At 31.5% G+C, this 19,476-nt stretch overlaps 1 protein-coding gene across 1 annotated transcript; it reads left to right on the top strand.

Annotated features, from left to right (window-relative positions):
• Window positions 1-15,102: 15,102 nt before the first annotated feature.
• On the top strand, window positions 15,103-18,960 carry HELRODRAFT_168529 (hypothetical protein; the record flags this gene model as incomplete). The annotated part of the gene is made up of 3 exons (XM_009014377.1): window positions 15,103-15,243; window positions 15,719-16,281; window positions 18,873-18,960. The coding sequence occupies 3 exons, from the start codon at window positions 15,103-15,105 to the stop codon at window positions 18,958-18,960; spliced, it is 792 nt and encodes a 263-aa protein (XP_009012625.1).
• Between the last annotated feature and the right edge of the window lie 516 nt (window positions 18,961-19,476).

Raw genomic sequence — 19,476 nt, forward strand, 5'->3', positions numbered from 1 at the left:
CCAAATCTATTGATATCTAGTCATCCATTCTTTAACACGGAATTTTTTTATCTTGACTCTTTTTGGTATATGTTTTGTTTCTTTTACTATTTTTCATATTTTTTTAAGTTTGTTCTGTTGTTTTGTTCGGAGACATGTTGTTTTGAAGGGTTTCAAAGTTTTTTTGACTGATTTGAAAACGTTCCTATTGAAAAAGTTTCAAAGAATTTGGAATGATGACGATGAAGAAGATGAAGAAGATGATGAAGATGATAAATACATTCATACGTTAAACTGTTGTAAAATTTCAAAGGAAAGTGATAACGTTGTGAATTAATATTTTTTCAGTTTTGAATGACAATAACGATTGTATGATGAGAATGACAGACAGGTCAATGATAAAAATGATAAATATTAATGATAAAAATGAGAAAAATGACGATGATGATGAGGACTTGAAGTCATACGTTAGATAAATAATTAACAGAAGATGATGACTGTTTGGAAGAAAATTTTGAAAAAGTTCGGAACAACTTTGAAAGAGCAAGAAATGTTCCACTCGCATTTGACACGAGGGAATGCAGTGAATGATGTTTTTTTATTCAAGTGCATACAACGTTTGTTCAGTTTGAATGGGAGAAACATTTGTTGAAACTTATTCAAAATTTTCTTTAAAAACTTTCTTGACAATTATGCTGTGCCATTCATCAAACTAAAAAAAATGAAACGTTCATACGTAATAAAACATTATGGTAAAAACTTTCCTTGAAAAAAGAAAATTTAGACAAAATTTTTTGAAACAATTACTTTCGTATTATTTCATTTTATTTAATAAATAGTACGGAAATTCATTATAATTGGTTTTGTTTATGTGTTTTTAATTTATCACACACATACAAACGAACACAAAAACACTATCTTTTACACATACACACGCACACACACACACACAAACGAACAAAAAACGCACATTCACACAAACATTTTGAAAATTTGGTAATGTACATTTGATGTACACACACAGAGTTGTATGAATGAGTGTATGTACAAAAATTATTATTGCAGTATTGTTTCGCCCCAATTCCTCTTTAATGGATTATATTTGGAAAGATCATTGTTCACGTAGCCATGGTAACCACAACAATAAGACTATCGTGACGTCATTGTGACGTCATGATGACGAAGATGATTATGATGTTGACGATGGTGGTGACTGTGGGTGGAGGTGACTAAGATGATGATTATGATGATGATAAAAATGATGACGACGACGACGATGAGGATAATTTGAAAAGTTTTGCTATTTTAATTAACTTTTCTTATACATGCATCTACAGCTTAAAATTTTTTATTTCACTGGTCTTCATTTGATTATTTAAATTGTTTTGAGTTTGGCTTTACTACGTTAAAAATTATATCATATGTTTGTTACTCTGGATAAGGTCACCTAGCAATAGCGTTCATTGCTAATGTTGGACCTTCTCTCCTTCAAATACTTACTATTTTGACTAAAAATATACCTGTTGAAAAAATGAATAAATCAAATATCTTTATAACTGAAGAAGATTTTTTTTTGTTCATCTTTTCTGATAAGCAAACTAACTTTTAAAAACAAATTAACCACTTCAAAAAATTATACAAATTATTTGCTCAGTGTTTATGGTAATGATATAGCTCTTTATCATTTATCAGTTAGACAGTTTTTTGGACATAATTTGTTGTTATGGAAAAATTTTCATAAAAAGTCAACCATTATTTTCAACGTTTGTTGTTGTGTTTTTTTCTCAAGTTAGTTATTTTTGTTAGAATTTAAGTTTGTTTAAACTAATTTTTAACTGGAACTTCATCAACCCCAACTAATCTAGATAGAGATAACGTTGGATGTGCGTCTTTTTCTTTTGCTGATTGCAAAGAGATGTGAATGTGTTGTTGTGTGTGTGAATGTGTTGTTGTGTGAATGTGTGGTTGTCTGTGTTGTTGTTGCTGCTGCTGCTGAGAAAGTTGTATGTTGCATTCTGTGTGATATGTTGTCGTGTATTTTCACTCTTGATTTTGTATGCGTTCATTACAAAAAATTATATTCTGTTGGTTGCGAATTTTTAGTTGAAAATTGTTTAATTTTTAATCGTGGTTATTTATCGTTGTTTAAATCATTTTTAATAATTTTTCATTTTTAACAATGTTCAATTTAAATTTTTATGATTTTTAGAAATTTTTATTTTTATGACTATTATTGTTTTCTGATTTTTTTTTTCATTCGAATGTTTTTTATTCAAGTTGTTTTGGTTACCATGTTTGGACTAGCAATTGTTTTCTTACCGTTCGCGGCGTGTTCATCTCTTTGTTCCTATCCTTTTTGTTTCTTTACTTGTTTTTTATTTATTTTTTATTCATCTGTGGACGTTTTGTTGTTCGTGTCAATGTCTAATTAATATCTCCTTTGTCTATCTCTTCCCCCCTCTATTTTTTTGTATGAAATGTTTTTTCTTCGTTTGTTTGCATGTTTGTTTGTGTGTTCTTTTGAGACTGTTTGTTTCATTGAGTGAGGCTCATCTGCTGGGACACGTACAAATTTTTTTCAAATCTAATTCAATTCAAACGCCAGCCAACTACGGCAACAACAAAAAGAGGATTGCTTCAAATTGTGTTAGCACTTCTTAAGTTTCTGATGTTTTATAAATAAATTTCTTTCAATGTAGGTCTGTTTTGCGAGTTCGTTTGATTAAAATATTTTTACAAATTCAAATTCGGATGATGAAAAAAAGTTTTTTCGTGAAATTTCAATCTAAATATAGATTTTGAAAATTATTTCTGGGAAATTAGTTAAAAGGTTTCCAGTGAGAAATTAATTCTAAATAAAAAATACTGAATTGACGCAATCTTTTTGTGAAAAAAATTTATTTTTTTTTTGTAAATATTTCATACGATGTTTTATTTTTGTATATGCCAGAACTTTTCAATAAATTCTAAAAATGGAAATAAAAAAAGCTGGAACACATAGCAAGAAGGTGGTAGTGGATTAGAAGAGAATGCTCTGAAGAGAGGCACAAAAATTTATAGCTTTTCACAAATCTCTGTCATCGTTAATGTTGTTTAATGTTGTTTATGTTGTTTATGGTGTCATTGTTTTTGCCTTTTGTTTGACATTGTTTGTATATTAAATACGTATTTTGTTTTACTTTTAAAATTAGTATTATTTATGTAGGTTTTTTTGTTTTTTCCAGGTTATTGTTGTTTTTGTTGGAGTTGTTTATCAAAACTCTCTGTCTAGAGCAATGTCGTTTGTGTTGTTTTTGTTTTAATGTGGTGATAATATTTACCGGTATGGTGTAGTTTATTTATGCAGTCCGTCAATGACGTATGTATGATTACAATCTTATTTGGCTGTGGTTCTCTATGTCGTTTGACTCTATTTATGTTTGATTTTGTTTAATTAACTTTAACGGTTAGTAATGTTACTGTTGTTAATTATGTAAAGGTTGGGTTAGGGTGAGTTATGTTTTGGCAGATGATTATTGTTGAAAATTATTATTTTTTGCAAGCTTTCAGTGGCACATCTACCAACTGCAAAACATTTAAGTTCTCACGTTTGAAAAAATGTAACACTCACGTTGAACAAACTGAAATAGAGCAAACTCAAACAATAACTTCAGAAACATTGTTTTTAAAAAATTTAACAACCAACAAAACTTTCAAAAATATCATCATCAGTCATGTGTTGTCGGAAGCGAGTAACTCACGTGTAAACCTTAATGGTGCTGCTGTAATAAAAAGCAATAATTAACTCGTAAAAACCAGAAAAATTTCTAAAAATAAAAGTATTTTTGTAGCGACTAACAAACAATGATGAATGCACGAGACAGGCAAATGCGCTGATTAATTGCGAAGCTTATTTGAGGCATCTGCTGCCAGCCATTTGTCACATACATTGGGATTGAAATATAGCCAACATGTTAGTTTTGTTTGTTTGGATGGTTAGACTGTCAAATTAACTTAATTAAGCAATTATCTTGAACTAAACATGTTGATTCATAGTTTTATTAAATGAAGACAAAACACTGCTTACCATGCAATTTTAACCTTTTTTAATATTGTTTGCATATGCTAATCTTCTGCTGTTATCATACGTTTGAATACTTTTTTAAACAACCAACACAACTTTTGATGTTTAAATTAGGCAATTGGTAGTATCACAATTTTGAAATCAAATGAATTTGTATTATAAAACCAATGAATGCCAATGTAACAAAAGCTCTATTTAACATTAAACTAATCAACAACGCCAAAAGACGATACAAATTTTCAAAATAACATTAAAATTAAATCAAAACTTTATTTTTACTTACAATAGTAAAAAAATAACCATGAACCAACGACATTAACACAAGCAACAAGTAGAAATAGACATCAGTGAGAGAGAAGTGATCCCGCGCAATCTTCCTACAACACAACAACGCTGTCTGCTGCCTATCATGATGGATTCATCCATCCATACTCTGGCAGGCAAAACCTGCTCAACTCTCACCTAAACTTTGTGGAAACATGGCAACATTGTAAAAACATTACAACAACAATGTCAAAACACTACAACAACATTGTAAAAACATTACAACAAGATTGTAATAACATTACAACAAAATTATAAAAACATTACAACAACATTGTAAAAATATTACAACAACATTTTAATAACAGTAAAACTTTCATCGTTCTCATCAGCATTGTTATCATCATCATCATTACCATCATCTCCAGCATCATTATCATCACCACTCGCCTCATCATCACCAACACCATCATCATTTGCCTTCTCATCATTATCATAAACATCGGCAGAAGTAGTAACAGTTAAATTGGTGGCATTTTTATTTCTAAAGCGGATGTTTTCTGACAACGTTGGTTGTGTTGTGAGACAAAACAGTCGATTCATTTAAATGAATATTGGTATGAAAATTGTTCTTCCACTTAACAGACAACTGTGTAGAGAAAAAGAAACAGTGCAAGAATACTTAATTTACTTAAAGTTACTTAAATCTCATAACAAACCGTCTATCAAGGTTAATGTATGGATATGTATGGACAAAGTTACAAAGTTTAACAACCAAAAAAGAAAGAAATTTGAAATTGCAGAAGAATAAATTGATTTAAAACACGTCGCCACGAATATTTAATGGCAAAAGTTATAGCAGTTAAAATAGAATGTAATATTTCTGATCAACGTGTTAAACGATAGACGGCAAAAAGTTGGTATTGGAGGAAGTTTCGCAAACTGGTGCAATGTTACAAGTGGGCTTTCTCAAGGATCCGTATTAGGGCCGTTTCTATTTGTAATATTCATCAATGCTAGTGATCTAGAAATGAAGTCTAAAATTTCAAAATTTGCTGATGACACTAAATTATGTGCTGTTGTAGCAACGATGATGTTGAAATTTTAGCATGCGATTTGCAAATGGGCAGAGGATTGGCAGACTAACTACACTAACAAATGTGCAGTCATGCATAAGAGAGCGAATAACAAGAGCCACTAAAATATGTAGAGAAGGAAAAGTTTTTAAGGGTGATAATTCATCGGAATGGTAGCTCGGCAATACATTGAGGCAGCTAAAAGTGTAGACAAGACTTTGGATATGATGAAAAGAACAGTAAAATGCAAAAATATGATTGTCATATCAAACCTATATAAAGCATTGGTTCAATGGAGTACTGCGTTCAGCTTTGACATCCAGATTTACAAAAAGATATTCAATGCAGGACAAGGAGAATGATAAAGGAGTGTCGCGGTATGCCATACGAAGACAAATTAAAAGTTTGTGGATTGACAACATTAGACAAAAAAGAGGAACAAGAAAATATTTGATTCAGGTAAACAAAATCATCACTGTGAAGAAGAATTTGGAATCAGCATAATTTTTTGAGCTCAAGATGAATAGTAAAACATGGGGTATAAATATCAAGTCCTTAAAAACGCTCGGGATCGATGAAGCAAAATTTTTCAACTGCAGAGTTGTTAACGAGTGGAACACACTGGGAGATGAAATAATATGCGCAGAAACAACTAATGACTTTAAAGCAAACTTGGCAAGGATGTTTAAAAAAGTTTCGGAGTGGTACTGTCACAGACTTAGTCTTCTTGGATCACTATAAAAAATCTTTGTTATGTTTTGTTATGTTTAACCAAACAATCAATCAACTAATCAATCTTTTATGCAAGCAAGCAATCGACATACAATCAGTTTTCTTGTCAATCAATCAAATAATCAATTTTATCAAAAATTTCACGGTTTCGCGTATTTTTTGTTTCTGCATTAAAAAAACAATGTTAACAAAACATTCATGAAGGCAAAAATTACAAAATGACCATAATAAAAGCTATATTTTATATTAATATTATATTATTATATATTTTTATCATATTATATATTTATATAATTATATAAATATGTATATATTTGTTTATTCTTATACATACATATAATAATATTACATAGAGTTAGTTCAGTGGCTTTCTGCATGCAGTGCCATCCATCAAGGAGCTCAGTAGGAACTTGTCAGCACATCAAAATTAATGACTTCGACTAACGACATTAATTTTATCGATAAAATAAAAAATTTCTTAAAATTAAGTACAAAAAACTATTGATAAATGAAATAAGATGATAAGAAAAAAACCAAAATGACGTTAAAACAATTCAAATGTAACAACAATATCTGATAATAACGAGAGAGAAAAAAACTTAAATTAAAATCAAAAAATTTTGTTTCTGCTGTTTAATTGAAACAAAACTTTTCACTGACGCGAAACATTAAAACTCTGATAGCCTGGTTCAAAAATTTAGTTTTTATTTTTAATTTGATGGTGACTCGTTTTATTTTAGCATTTTTTTCTGTTTTTCTTTACTAAAGCGAAGAGTGTTGGAAACAATTCAATTACTTTTAATGACATTCTAAGTGGAAAAATATTTAGTGAAGAACAAATAATTGAATGTTCATTGAAACGAATTGTTTTTAAATCATCCGCCTGAGTTTATTTGAAATGTTTTTAATCATTTTATTCTTTTTAACGGAAAGAGAGTTGAACCATTGATTTTTTTGTTTCAAGTTTGAAACAGCACAACCGTTCAGCATTCAACTGTTCAAAATTATATTCAGCGCGTTGTTGCCGAACAACTAACTATTGTAATAACTATAATTCGCAACATGGAAGTTTTTTAAATTTCGCTTACAAATTAATTTTTATGAAATATATATTGAATTCAATTTTATAAAAATAATTTGAATTGTTTCATTTTATCAATCACCGATACATCAATATAATTATTTGCTTATTTCAAAATTTTACTCGCTTGTTCATCCCTGCAGTCAATTCAAATTCTTCGATGCAACACTCTGACATTTTCAGTTAATAATTTAATGTTTTGCGAATATTTGAAATTTTATATAGGGTGCAAATCTTCAAAAATAATCTATTATATGCAATTTATGTTTTTGAAAATGTTTGTTCTGGTAATTATACTTGACAAATTACAGTGTATTCAAAAAATAATTCTTTTACATAACGTTTGCACAATTCATGTGTAAGTGTTTATTGGCGTTAACTGGCATTTGTGCTGAACTGACTCAGTTCAATTTTAATTTCCTTCGACGCTCAAACAACACTTGAACGACTGCGGGGCAGAAAAGCAACAGCTAACAAAAACATCACGACACGTCATAAACACATCCCAATCATGGTACGCACACACCACAACCGCAAACACACCAGAGACACACGACACATCTATTCACATAATAAAACTCACAGCATTCCCCGCAAATAACACACGCATGTAATTTACGAGAAGTCCCAACAACATCCACAGACGACAGACACGCTAAATTCACGACAAGCACGTAAGATTGAGAGGGTAAGAGGCAGGTATCTTGAAGGCAAACCTGTAAAAAGAAGCATCGAATGGCCGAGGAATGTTTGCGCTTGTAATATAGGGTCAATTATTTGCATTGCCCTGGAAACCATTGCGCATCTCTTCAAATCAACTGTATTCGCATGTTTTCGAGGCCGAATGTAAATTGTCCAAGTGACTAATAAACATGGCGACATTTTCACTTATTTCATTTTTCATGTTTGATGACACCGAAGAAGAATATTTATTATATTTTTTATATGCTACAAAATTCAATTTTTTCAATTCAATTTGTTGTTCTTTCATCCGTTTGTTTGCCCATTTATATATTCAACTTTCATCATTTGTAGGTGTTATTTCACTCATTCACTTACTTTCTCACAGATTCATTCATTCATTTGTTCGTTCGTTCGTTCGTTCATTCATTCATTCATTTTTCAAACGTTAATCAATTAATTACGCCATTCGCTTACTCAGCCATACGTTCGTACGTACATTTTTTCCATTCATTCATTCATTCATACATAATGAATTTTTTTCCTTCATTTTTTACAACATGGAAACTGCGGCCATTGTGTATGTAAGTTTTTCTCGGGGGTCGTTATGCGATGTTTTATAATTTTTTACGGGCACGTACGACGCGTTGTTGTACATCGTACGGAGTAATAAACGCAGGCCGACACGACTTTTTTTTACATTTAGAGATATTTCTAGGCTTCCCATGTTAATTATAGAAAAAATAAGATTAAAAATGTAAGCACGTATGTTAGCAAACTTGAAATAGAAGTTCACAAAGAAGCATTTAAAATGGGGCTAAAAATGTCATTCTTTATAAACAAAACATAAAAGCAATTTTGTTTGTATGCGAGACAAACATAAACGAAACCTAAAATGACAGTATTGCTACGCGTAATGTGTGAAAATAAAAGAACGGATATACAAAAATTAAAATATGAACGCTGTTTAGACGTTTATCATTTGAGGTTTAAGATTTAGAAGTTTGGGATATAAAGAAAAAGTATAAATTAAGTAAGTCATTTGAACATGGCGATATAAAATATTTGACAATTATTTGATCAAAATTGAATTAAATTTAAAAAAATAGGAAATATTTTAACAAAAGTTTTAGATAAAAAATTACCAGGTTTTTGTTTTTTAATGTTGTGCAACCAAATAAAAAAAGTAATTTTTCTTCAAGAAGGTGATTTTTCACTTGAAATCCGATTGTTTATCTGATGAAATGAATTGAAGTTTGATCTCGTTGCTGAAAAAAACCATCGACCTTTCAAATCATCAATCTCATCTCAGAAGTTTTTCTAAAAAATCACTTGAATTATTTGTAATCAGAATTAGTAAAATGTTAAAATCCTTTACACATACTTATAAACATGCATATTCACGTTAAAGAATCCTCATATAAGTGCAAATGCAAATTTCAACATAAATTTCGTTATCATTTCATTACTAACAAATTTGTAAAAAGCGAACATCACATTTAAATCGGAGAAGCGTGCTTGTTATAAAATGGTAAAAATATAATAAAATTGCAAGACTTTAAAATTTGCAATATTTTTTATCATTTTTGAAATCCAAACGTTTTTACTTGTACCTGAAATGGGCCAATACTTCACTTTCCACAAAAAATAGAAACATAACAAATTAATTTCATATACAAATTTTTCAAAAAATTAAAACAAATGTTTCAATTTATTTAACAAAACTTTGCTACCAGCCAAACAAATTTTACGTTTTTGTCAAAAAAAAATTTTTTGTATGATATACAAACGAAAGAAAAAGAAACCAACTGCTTTGCCAACTGTTGAACCAAAAAATTTTTTGCAAACTGGAGCAATTTGTTAAAGAAAAGAATATAAAACTATTTTACTAGAACAAAGATGCTCATTACTTTCCATGAAATTAATATCCAAACTTTTATGCCCGCATGTTTGTGTATATGTACACTATATATACACATTTAAAACTAATGGAGTTATATAAGAATAATTAAAATGTAAGAAATAATGATGAAAAATTCTGTTGATGTGTCATTTGAAAATATTATATTAATTATTATTATTAATATTTGTGTCATATAAAATAATAAAAATAATAATTATTATTATTATTGTTATTATTGTGTTTTTTTTATTTTATTGTGATTATTGTTGAACTCATTATTAGAAATATTGCTTACACCTACTCCATTTTATTTGTAAAACAACGATCATCATCATCTTTACCATCATCACCATCGTTATAATAATAATAATAACAAGATGAAGAAGAAGAAGAAGAATAGTAGTAATAATTTTTTCAATGTGATCATCATCACCATCGTTATAATAATAATAATAATAATAATAACAAGATGAAGAAGAAGAAGAATTATTATAATAATTTTTTTCAATGTGATCATCATCATCGTCGACCAATCGCAATCATCGTCATCACCATCATGATGATGATGATTTAATGTTTGATTGTTGCGGCTTTAATAAACAGTCTCCTCGTCTTGCTGATTTCTTCATCATTATCATCACCTTCATCATCGTCATCATCATCTTCGCCATCCTCATCTTTATCATTTTCTTCGTCATCATTACCATCATCATCATCATCATCTTTACCATTCTCATCTTCATCTTTATTAATTAATATTTAAAATATTTTCTTTTGATCTGATGACATTCATTTTTAACATTTCATTTCATTACAAATGCCAGAACTTTCTTTTCACATTAACAAGCTTACCACATGTCAGGATATGATGAATGACGTATCTAATGTGACTAAATGACATCATTAATTAAAAACAAATAAAGTTATTGTTATTAATGTTGTTGTTGTTGATGTTGATGTTTTGTCGTTATTTCTATTACGTATGGTTTAATTTTAACACCGGTGATGTTATAAGCCATGTTTTAATGTATTTTTGGCATTGGGTGTGCTGTTTTTTTTAGCTTATTATTTCAAGCATTTGTTAGTTTATTTCTGTCACTTTTAATTTTTTTTAAAGATGACGACACGTAACAAGCAGAAACTTTGAGAGCATGCAACGTGTTGTTTGCGTATTTCTTTTGTATTTTCCGCCGTTCTACTCAATCTATTTTCAAAGATTTGAAACTTTGTTGTGGCAGTTATTGCTACTGCTGCTATTGATGATATTATTAACGTTGAGCGATTTCATTTTTCAAAATCAATTTTATTTTAGTAGAAAATTTAATAAATATTTTCATCATTTTATTGAAAACAAAACTGTTGATAAAAAAATGTATGGGCAATCGAAATGAAACTACACTTTTGTTGTGTAGTTTTTGTTTCTATATACAGACGAAGCGTAAGTACGCATTTAGTTGCGAATGGAACTGTAACGTGAATCGTTATCTGTAATTAGATGGGAGGCAGTAAATAAGTGGGTCAGATCTTCGAGTGCTTGTTCTGCAAGCTGTCATAGTTGCTGGGACTCTCTCGTTCGTTTGAAACATTTTTTTACGTGAAATACTTGATCTAGAATAAACATAAGCCCTGTTTTATCTATCAGCAAACGTTGTGTAGTGTCATTTTTCATTGAATGGCCAGACCATGACCAGTGTAGTGACGAAAATGTTTCTCTTGCATACAAATGCACTCCGAAAAACATGTCCAAAAAATTTAAACTTCAAAGTTCTTCATTAATCAGTGAAGATGCCTCGAAAAATATTTAAAATTTTTACTACCGAAACTTATTTGTTGAATATAAAGCTATATACAAAACACAGACATATATAGACACATATACTACACACACACACAAACACGCACACACACAAACACACACACACTATATGATTTAATATTGAATAGATCATTCCGAAAAAATAACGTAGCCCATGTAAATGTTCAGATGACCCGTGATAAAATCTCTTATTGTAAGTGCACTCACTCATACCTGCAGAACCAATCTCTTGCATTCTTTCAAAGATTTTTAAATAGATCCATTTTGGGTTGGCATACCTTTCATTTTTTATTTCACTTGTCATGTTTATTGACGAACAACAATAAAAATAGACGGATGTGACGCATTTTTATTTTGTTTTCATTATTTTGTGTTGTGTTTGTCTAATTATTCTGTATTTCACAAACATTATTATTGTTGAACAATATCAGCTCTCACACTCAGACATAGCCATGCAAGTTGTATGCATGTAAATTTTTTGAAGCGAGCATGTCAAAAAGTGAGCATGTGATTGACGTGAAAGGAAGCCAACAACAGTACGAAAAAACATACGTAAATTATTTTTTTTGCCAACTTCGACAACAGCATTTACAAGACTAGAAACAATAGTAAACATCGACAATAAAAACCAACAAAACAATAAAAACCAACCAAACAATAAAAACCAACAAAACTAACAACAATAATGGGAAAAATATGGCGTATATAAGACAATGGCAACAGCATCAACAGCTTGAACGTGGACAACAAAACAGTAGAAATAAAGAATAACATGGATAAACTAATGTTTATAGACATTGGCAACAATCGCAGCAACAGTCGCAGCAGCAACAGCAGCACCGACATCGAGAAGAAATATTTTGTGATACCAGACAGCCTTTTAAGAGGCATTGAAGCCTGAAATTGGCAACCTGATGTTATTATTGCACTGATCAAAAGTGCTCTGCGGTAGCCAGCACTTTTCATTTTAGTTAATCCACATGCCTTATATTTACATGTTGTTTCCTTCCTTGTTATTACTGTCATCTAGGTTGTTGTTGTTGTTGTTGTTGTCATTTTTATTGTTGTTATTCCTGTTATAAAGTAAACGCTGCAGTTTATATACGTTGATTCGATTTAATTGACTGATATTCAAACAATATTTTCCGCAATGATAATCATTTTTTTTATACAAACACCCTTTCAAACCATGATTTCTCACTTTTATTGTACATAGATAATACAAATACATATTTTTCCATAGGCAGTTACCGCATTGTTTTTCAGGATTTGTGTGCATATTTGTGGTGGCATGAAGACATGGTGTACTTCCAGTCAGTATTTGTTCTTCATTGCTCGTATTTACATCTGCTGGCGTTTGTTGCATCTCGTGAAAGATGTCTGCGTTAACTTGCCTTTATGTCAGATTGTCATGCGCTAGATTCCGCAGTAAATAAACCTGTGAGTTCTATGTATGTAGACTATAATATATATACAGATTCATTTCATATGATTTACAAATGCGATATCTTTGTTATTATTTTGAAGTATGATCAAAATTTTGTTGAAAGTAGATTTCTGAATTGATTTTAAAACATCCAATTCGATTGAGTAAAAATATTTAAATTTCTTTTTTTTGAATTGTTTTACAAAAATGATTCTTCAGAAACCACTTCGAACGTACGCAAGACAGTACAAACTTTTAAAGACAGCACCCTACAACATTTTAGAATACATGGAAGATGGAAGATACATGGAAGGAATACGTAGATGCACATCACACACGCTCGTAAACACATTCAGATTATAAGGTAATTGGCCGTAGTAGAGACATTTAGAAGGGATATTAATCCCAAGCATATTACCTGCTGCATACATTTACATTGTCTTGCGGTCTTAGCTATACATATGCATGTATGTATATGTTTGTGTTTGTATTTATGTATGCATGTTTGTATATGTGTATGTATATTTTTGTATATATGTATGTATATGTTTGTATATCCCTACATGTCTGTTTACTTTCTTTCATGTGTTTATACAGGCTCCTGTTTTGATGCTAGCATGTCTCGAGAATGGATGCGCTTTTGGAAGTGTTTTTGTTTGATCTAGAATAAATGTAGAAGAATAAAAGGATGAAAAATAGAAGGTTTTTTTGAAAAATTTGAGAAAAAAAAGGCTTCATCATTTTCTTGAATTTAGTTGCAACAGGTAAAAAAAAATAATTTCAGTATTTTTCCAACATTAAATTTGAGATGTTTCATAATGAAGGGAAACTTTCTGAGGCATGAAATTTAACTTCTCAGTTGCAGTACAATTGTTTCTTCATAGTTTAAGTTGTTTTGGGAGTAAACAAGAACTGGAGAACTTATAAACATGCCGACATCAAAAAACTTCTGTGCACCCGATCATACTCCTAGGTATGTAGATAAAAGTCTTGTTTATCGGTTTGTCTATATAAAACTATTTTTTCAGCATTGCAAACATTCCACGTGTAAGATTGTATGGTATAAAATACAATAATTTAAAATTTTATTTTTTACTTTCAATCCAACTTACTTCAAAATTAAGTCACAATACATCGCGCAACAGTGTTTTTTCTGAAAAAAAAAATGAATAAAATCGATTAATTGAATTGAATGTTACTTCTCCACACCTCACCTTTCTTCTTGTGAAACGTATTAATTGTACACAGTACGTATGCGTATATACGTACATGTCTGCATATAATTTAAAGAACCTACAAGCCTTTTTATGAGTTTGTACCTGTTTTATTGGTTATGAAAATTTTGATTACAACAACAATGCAAAGGAGACGAAGATGAGTTGAGCGGATGTACTGAATGAACGAACACAGATGCGTCGCAAAATATTTGCACCGCACCTATGAAATTACACACACATCAACACACAAACACAAATAATCTGCACACATTTTTATGCCCTATAAAATATACTGACATGCATATGTATGTATTTGTACACAACTGGTAAAGTATCTAATAAAAGAATGTATATATTTGAAATATTTCATCATGAAAAATTTTGCACTGTTTAAACTATTCATTAAATTATTTTTAATCTACATAACTCACTATGTATCAACAGATATTTGAAGGATCGTAACTGCTGCTGCTGCTTACCATCTCGCAAGACAACCACCTATATGAAAAAATACATGCCCAAGCGCGTGGATGTCTAAGAATGAGAGGCTGACAAGCGTCGACTGAAGCATCGAATCAGCCTCATATTCCTTTGCCACTAGAAATAACAAAATTAAACAGCATACACCGATGAAAGTTAATCACTAACGACAACGACAGCGAGCTAACAACATAGAAACAACTGCAGAAGTATCATTAATAAAAAGATCACGATATTAAAATAAAATTAACCGCAACTGCATAACGTGGTGACAAAATATAGAACGACTGAAACAATAGCACAAACAACAACTGCAACAACAACAACAACAACAACGACAACAACGACAACAACTGCAACAAAAGCAGCAGCAACAACAACAACATGATACCAAAGGCTGGTGGACGTAGACGATCGATAGCCATCTTAACAACTCTGCATGGTTCCAGAAAGCCACTTTTACATCACGGCTTCACCTCCAACATATCCATTGAAATTGAGCCAGATTCTCCCAACGCTCTACACGTTAGTACCTACCTACATGTTGGTTTAAGAAACTTGTGTGAGACAGAACAAAAAATGTCATCAATCGATTGTGTCACCTAAAAATCTACCAATATAATTGTTATCAATCAATCGATTGGTTAATCGATTTGCTTCACCTAATATGACTACTAATAAAATTACCATAACTAATAACATAATTACACAATTTTTAAACTTACAATACTCAAAATTTGAATGTTAAAACATGAATAAATATATGCTTGTATTTTCAACGATGCTCTTTTCTTCTTTGCGATAATTATTGTTTATTCATTGTTGGAGTAAAATTTATATGAAATAATCAATTTAAACAATAATTAATTCAATTATTTCAAAGTTGCTAAATTAATATTTATAGCGGAAAACGTAACTGGATTTTAAAAACTCTTTCGAGTGAAGTTTAAATATATTTTTATCTTCTCGACTTGAAGCCATTTTAATTTTCACTCGCCAGGACGGCTCTGGTTCGAAGTTTCCATATAGCCTGGGCAGCCACAGCAGGAGGAGCTCTGCGGTCTCAGACAGTTCAGCGTACACGTCCAGGTCCAACAGCTTCAGGACAGATTCAAAGCCAGCTGCCGCCGATCGATTGCAACTCAACAACTCACAAATCTTATCAACAAATTCAACAATCAAGCCAGATGTCAAAACGCAAAACAATGACTTCGATAGTTCAAAAAACAGACGGCACTCCGAATACGGACGCTTCTTGAGTCCAGATGTTCCGTCGTTTTCCAGGGCCGGAAGTGTGAGGTCACGTGATAGTGGTGAACTGAATGTCGGAAGTTCCTGCTTGGAAGAGGATCGAGTTTTGACGGAGGAGGATGGCGAGGAGGAAGAAGAAGAAAGTGAAGCAAACGATGAGAGTGAGAAGAAAACGGAAGGTGAAAGGTCACCGGTTCAAACGGTGGGCAGGAGAAGAGCAGTTAATACGTCGGATCTGAGGTCGTGTGCCCTGGTCCAGAGCAAATTGAAGTCGCATCGAAACAGCTGGAAATCCATTGATGGCACACCCCTGTTAGTTTACTTTTCATTTCTTTACATTACTTACATACTGTATTTTTTATATAAATTTGTTAAAATTCATTTGAGATAAAAATTTGATGTTAAATATATGAACAGTTATGAAGTTATTTGACTAAAATAAAATTTACTTGAACCACACCAAACAACCCCATCACATGAAGATGAGCAGTTTAACGAGCTGGAACGAACAAGATGAATAAACATAAAATAATGCTACATTATCAACCAAGCAACTTTTGTGATCCGTGTTAAATCGATGCATGCTCCGTTTCTGTCTGTCTCTCTCTTTATCTGTCTTTCTTTCTTTCTGTCTGTCTGTAAGTCAGTCAGTCTGTTTGTCTTTTTGACTGTCTGTCTGTCTGTCTGCCTGCCTGTCTGATCTTTTGCATTATGCAAAGATTATTCTCTTGTTAATTTAAAATATTCATGCTTATCAAACTTAAAGTATACCTGTATACATTCCATTGTGTTTGTATGTGGTGGATACTAGTGTAGAGTTGTTTGGTGGATATGATAGTCTATTGAAATTAAATTTGACTATTAATATTTTGTTATTTTATTCATCTGACTAATGTTACCTCGAACGTTATCTGTCGTCAGCGTTTTTCATTTGTTACAGTTTTTCAGACATCATTGCAATCATTGAATTTCATTTTTTAAGGTTTAACTCTTGCATCATCATAAAAATTCTCATACCATCACGACCACCATCGCCATCATTATCATCACCTTTATAATGATCATCATCACTATCATCATCGACGTCATCATCTTCGTTCTCATTGTTACGATCCAATCCATTAACGCAGCATACATTACTACAAAAGCTGTTTGTTCAAAACGCCACCCGATCATCATCATCGTCGTAGTCGTCATCATCGTCGTCATCATCATCATCGTCATCATCGTCATCATCATCTTTGTCATCGCATCATCTCTTCATTATCCTCTTATCTTCATCGTCAATGTCATCATCATTGTCGTCATCTTTATTGCCCGTACCTTCATCAGCGTCGTCATTATCAATATTGTCGTTGTTTTCATAAAATCAACATCATCATCAACATCATTATCGTAGTTGTCATCATTATCCTGAACATCATCATCATCATCATTATTCAGACCACCTCTACATTAATCAACATCAGCAACATCCAAATATTTGCCAAAAAACATTCATCTAACATTATCATCAGCATCACCTCCATCACCAACATCATCACCATCATCATCCTCATCCTCCTAATTATCATCATCATTTTCTTCATCATCATTACCAACACCTCTCTCACAATCATCATCGTTATCATCATCTTCACCATCACCATCATAACAATCATCTTCTTCATCAACTTCATAATCATAATCATCATTTTCATCTTCATCATCATCATCACCATTATCGTCGCTGTTACGGTCGTCTAATTCCCGACATCATTATCAATACTCCCAAACAATTTATTATCTCGACGTTTTTAATTTTTTTTATTCCAAAATACTTCCGCCCGATTTAACAGTGCACCGATATTGAAGCAATCTTGTTTGAAATGTTTGTATGCACGCACACACACGCACACACACACACACACACACACACGCACACACACATACACACACACACGCTTGCATTACATACAAATACATACATACTTGTTTGTATGACTAAATGCGACGTCACTTGTCTGTGTGTAAATGTTTGCCTAGATACGTTCATCAAATAACTCTAACAATAACACAGTCTTGAATAAAATAATTATAAATTTTTATTAAAATAGATGCTGGTGTGCTTGTTTGCCTGCAGAGAGCATACGTAAGTTGATAGCGTGGTAACGCACAGACTCGCACACCATCAATAAATACATTGCCTCAATGAATGCATCTTCCTAAATCTGGAATTTTTCCTCTTGATGGTTTATTTTGGGCAACTTTTTTTTATAAGTGAGAGGCATTCATCGACCTGGTTAACGTCATTGTCACCAACGGATCCTCACAACTGCCACCACCGATTTTTTTTCCACCGTTAACTCCTGCCTTCTGATATTTTATTGCGCCTATCAATATTGCTGGTTAGTTTGTATCAAGTAAGATTTGTAGGTTATTCTAATGTCGACTGTTGTTGCTAATTTATTTAAGGAGTCGCTTGTTGTAGTTTTTGCATGGTTAACATTGGCATAACGTATGCTTAAAATTTTTTACCAAACATTTAACACTAGATTTAGAAACATTTAGCTAGATTTAGCAATACATAGTGCACGTGTCTCTTGATCAGCTTTGTTAAATTATGGCTACTCGATCAAAGTAAGGTGAAATTAAACAAAAAGAATTGTGAGCTATGTTTTTAATTTGTGTATTTGTGTGCTGATTTTTACAAGCAAGTTGTCCTGCTGGGAAGACTATTTTGTAGAAAAATTTCCATTTTTAAGAATCAGAATAAAGGCAGATGCATTGAACGGAAGTGATGCTGGTCTGCGTTTTAATTTTCGTTTTGCATATGCGTGGGTTGAACGCAAACATACCAAAAAGAAATCGAAAATCGAGTCAGTGCAGACGTAAAGTTTCATATCGAACAATTATTTTGGCAGACATGCAAACAGAGGCTTTCTGGAAGGTCTGACGGTTGGAGGCGGTTGGAACAAAGAGTTGCAAAGTATTAAAGCTTTATCAGATTGAATTTGAGAGCAAAAATTAGTTTTTATTTCTGTTTTTTGCAATATAAAAATATTTAAAAATTTTTTTTTTGTAGTTTTTAAAATTTTATGACAAAAACATAAAACAACTTTTGCTTATTGAATTAAATTTTTGATAAGATTAATGCGAAATAATTTATAAATACCAGCAAAAAAATATTTACGAACAAGTATCTAAATTTTAATGATGGCATCAACTTGGAATATAGAAAGAACTCTTTGTTGACTACTGGATAGTGTAGCGGTAAAGTGTCTGGTCAACGTGCTGCAGCGTTCGCATTCAACTGATCAGATTCAAACGCAAAAGAAACCCCAGATTATCATGCACATTTATGATACCTTGTTTCATACAAGTATTGTATATGAATGGCCGTACGTGTGTGAATTAATAGCCTATATGTACAAACATTTGAACAGCTATGCATAGGCATTAAGGAGAATCTGAATGATAAATAATGTAAGTAGAAAGAGAGAGAGAGAGAGAGAGAGAGAGAGAGAG

This window comes from Helobdella robusta (genome assembly GCF_000326865.2).
Source record: "Helobdella robusta unplaced genomic scaffold HELROscaffold_13, whole genome shotgun sequence".
Classification (NCBI taxonomy): Eukaryota; Metazoa; Annelida; class Clitellata; order Rhynchobdellida; family Glossiphoniidae; genus Helobdella; species Helobdella robusta.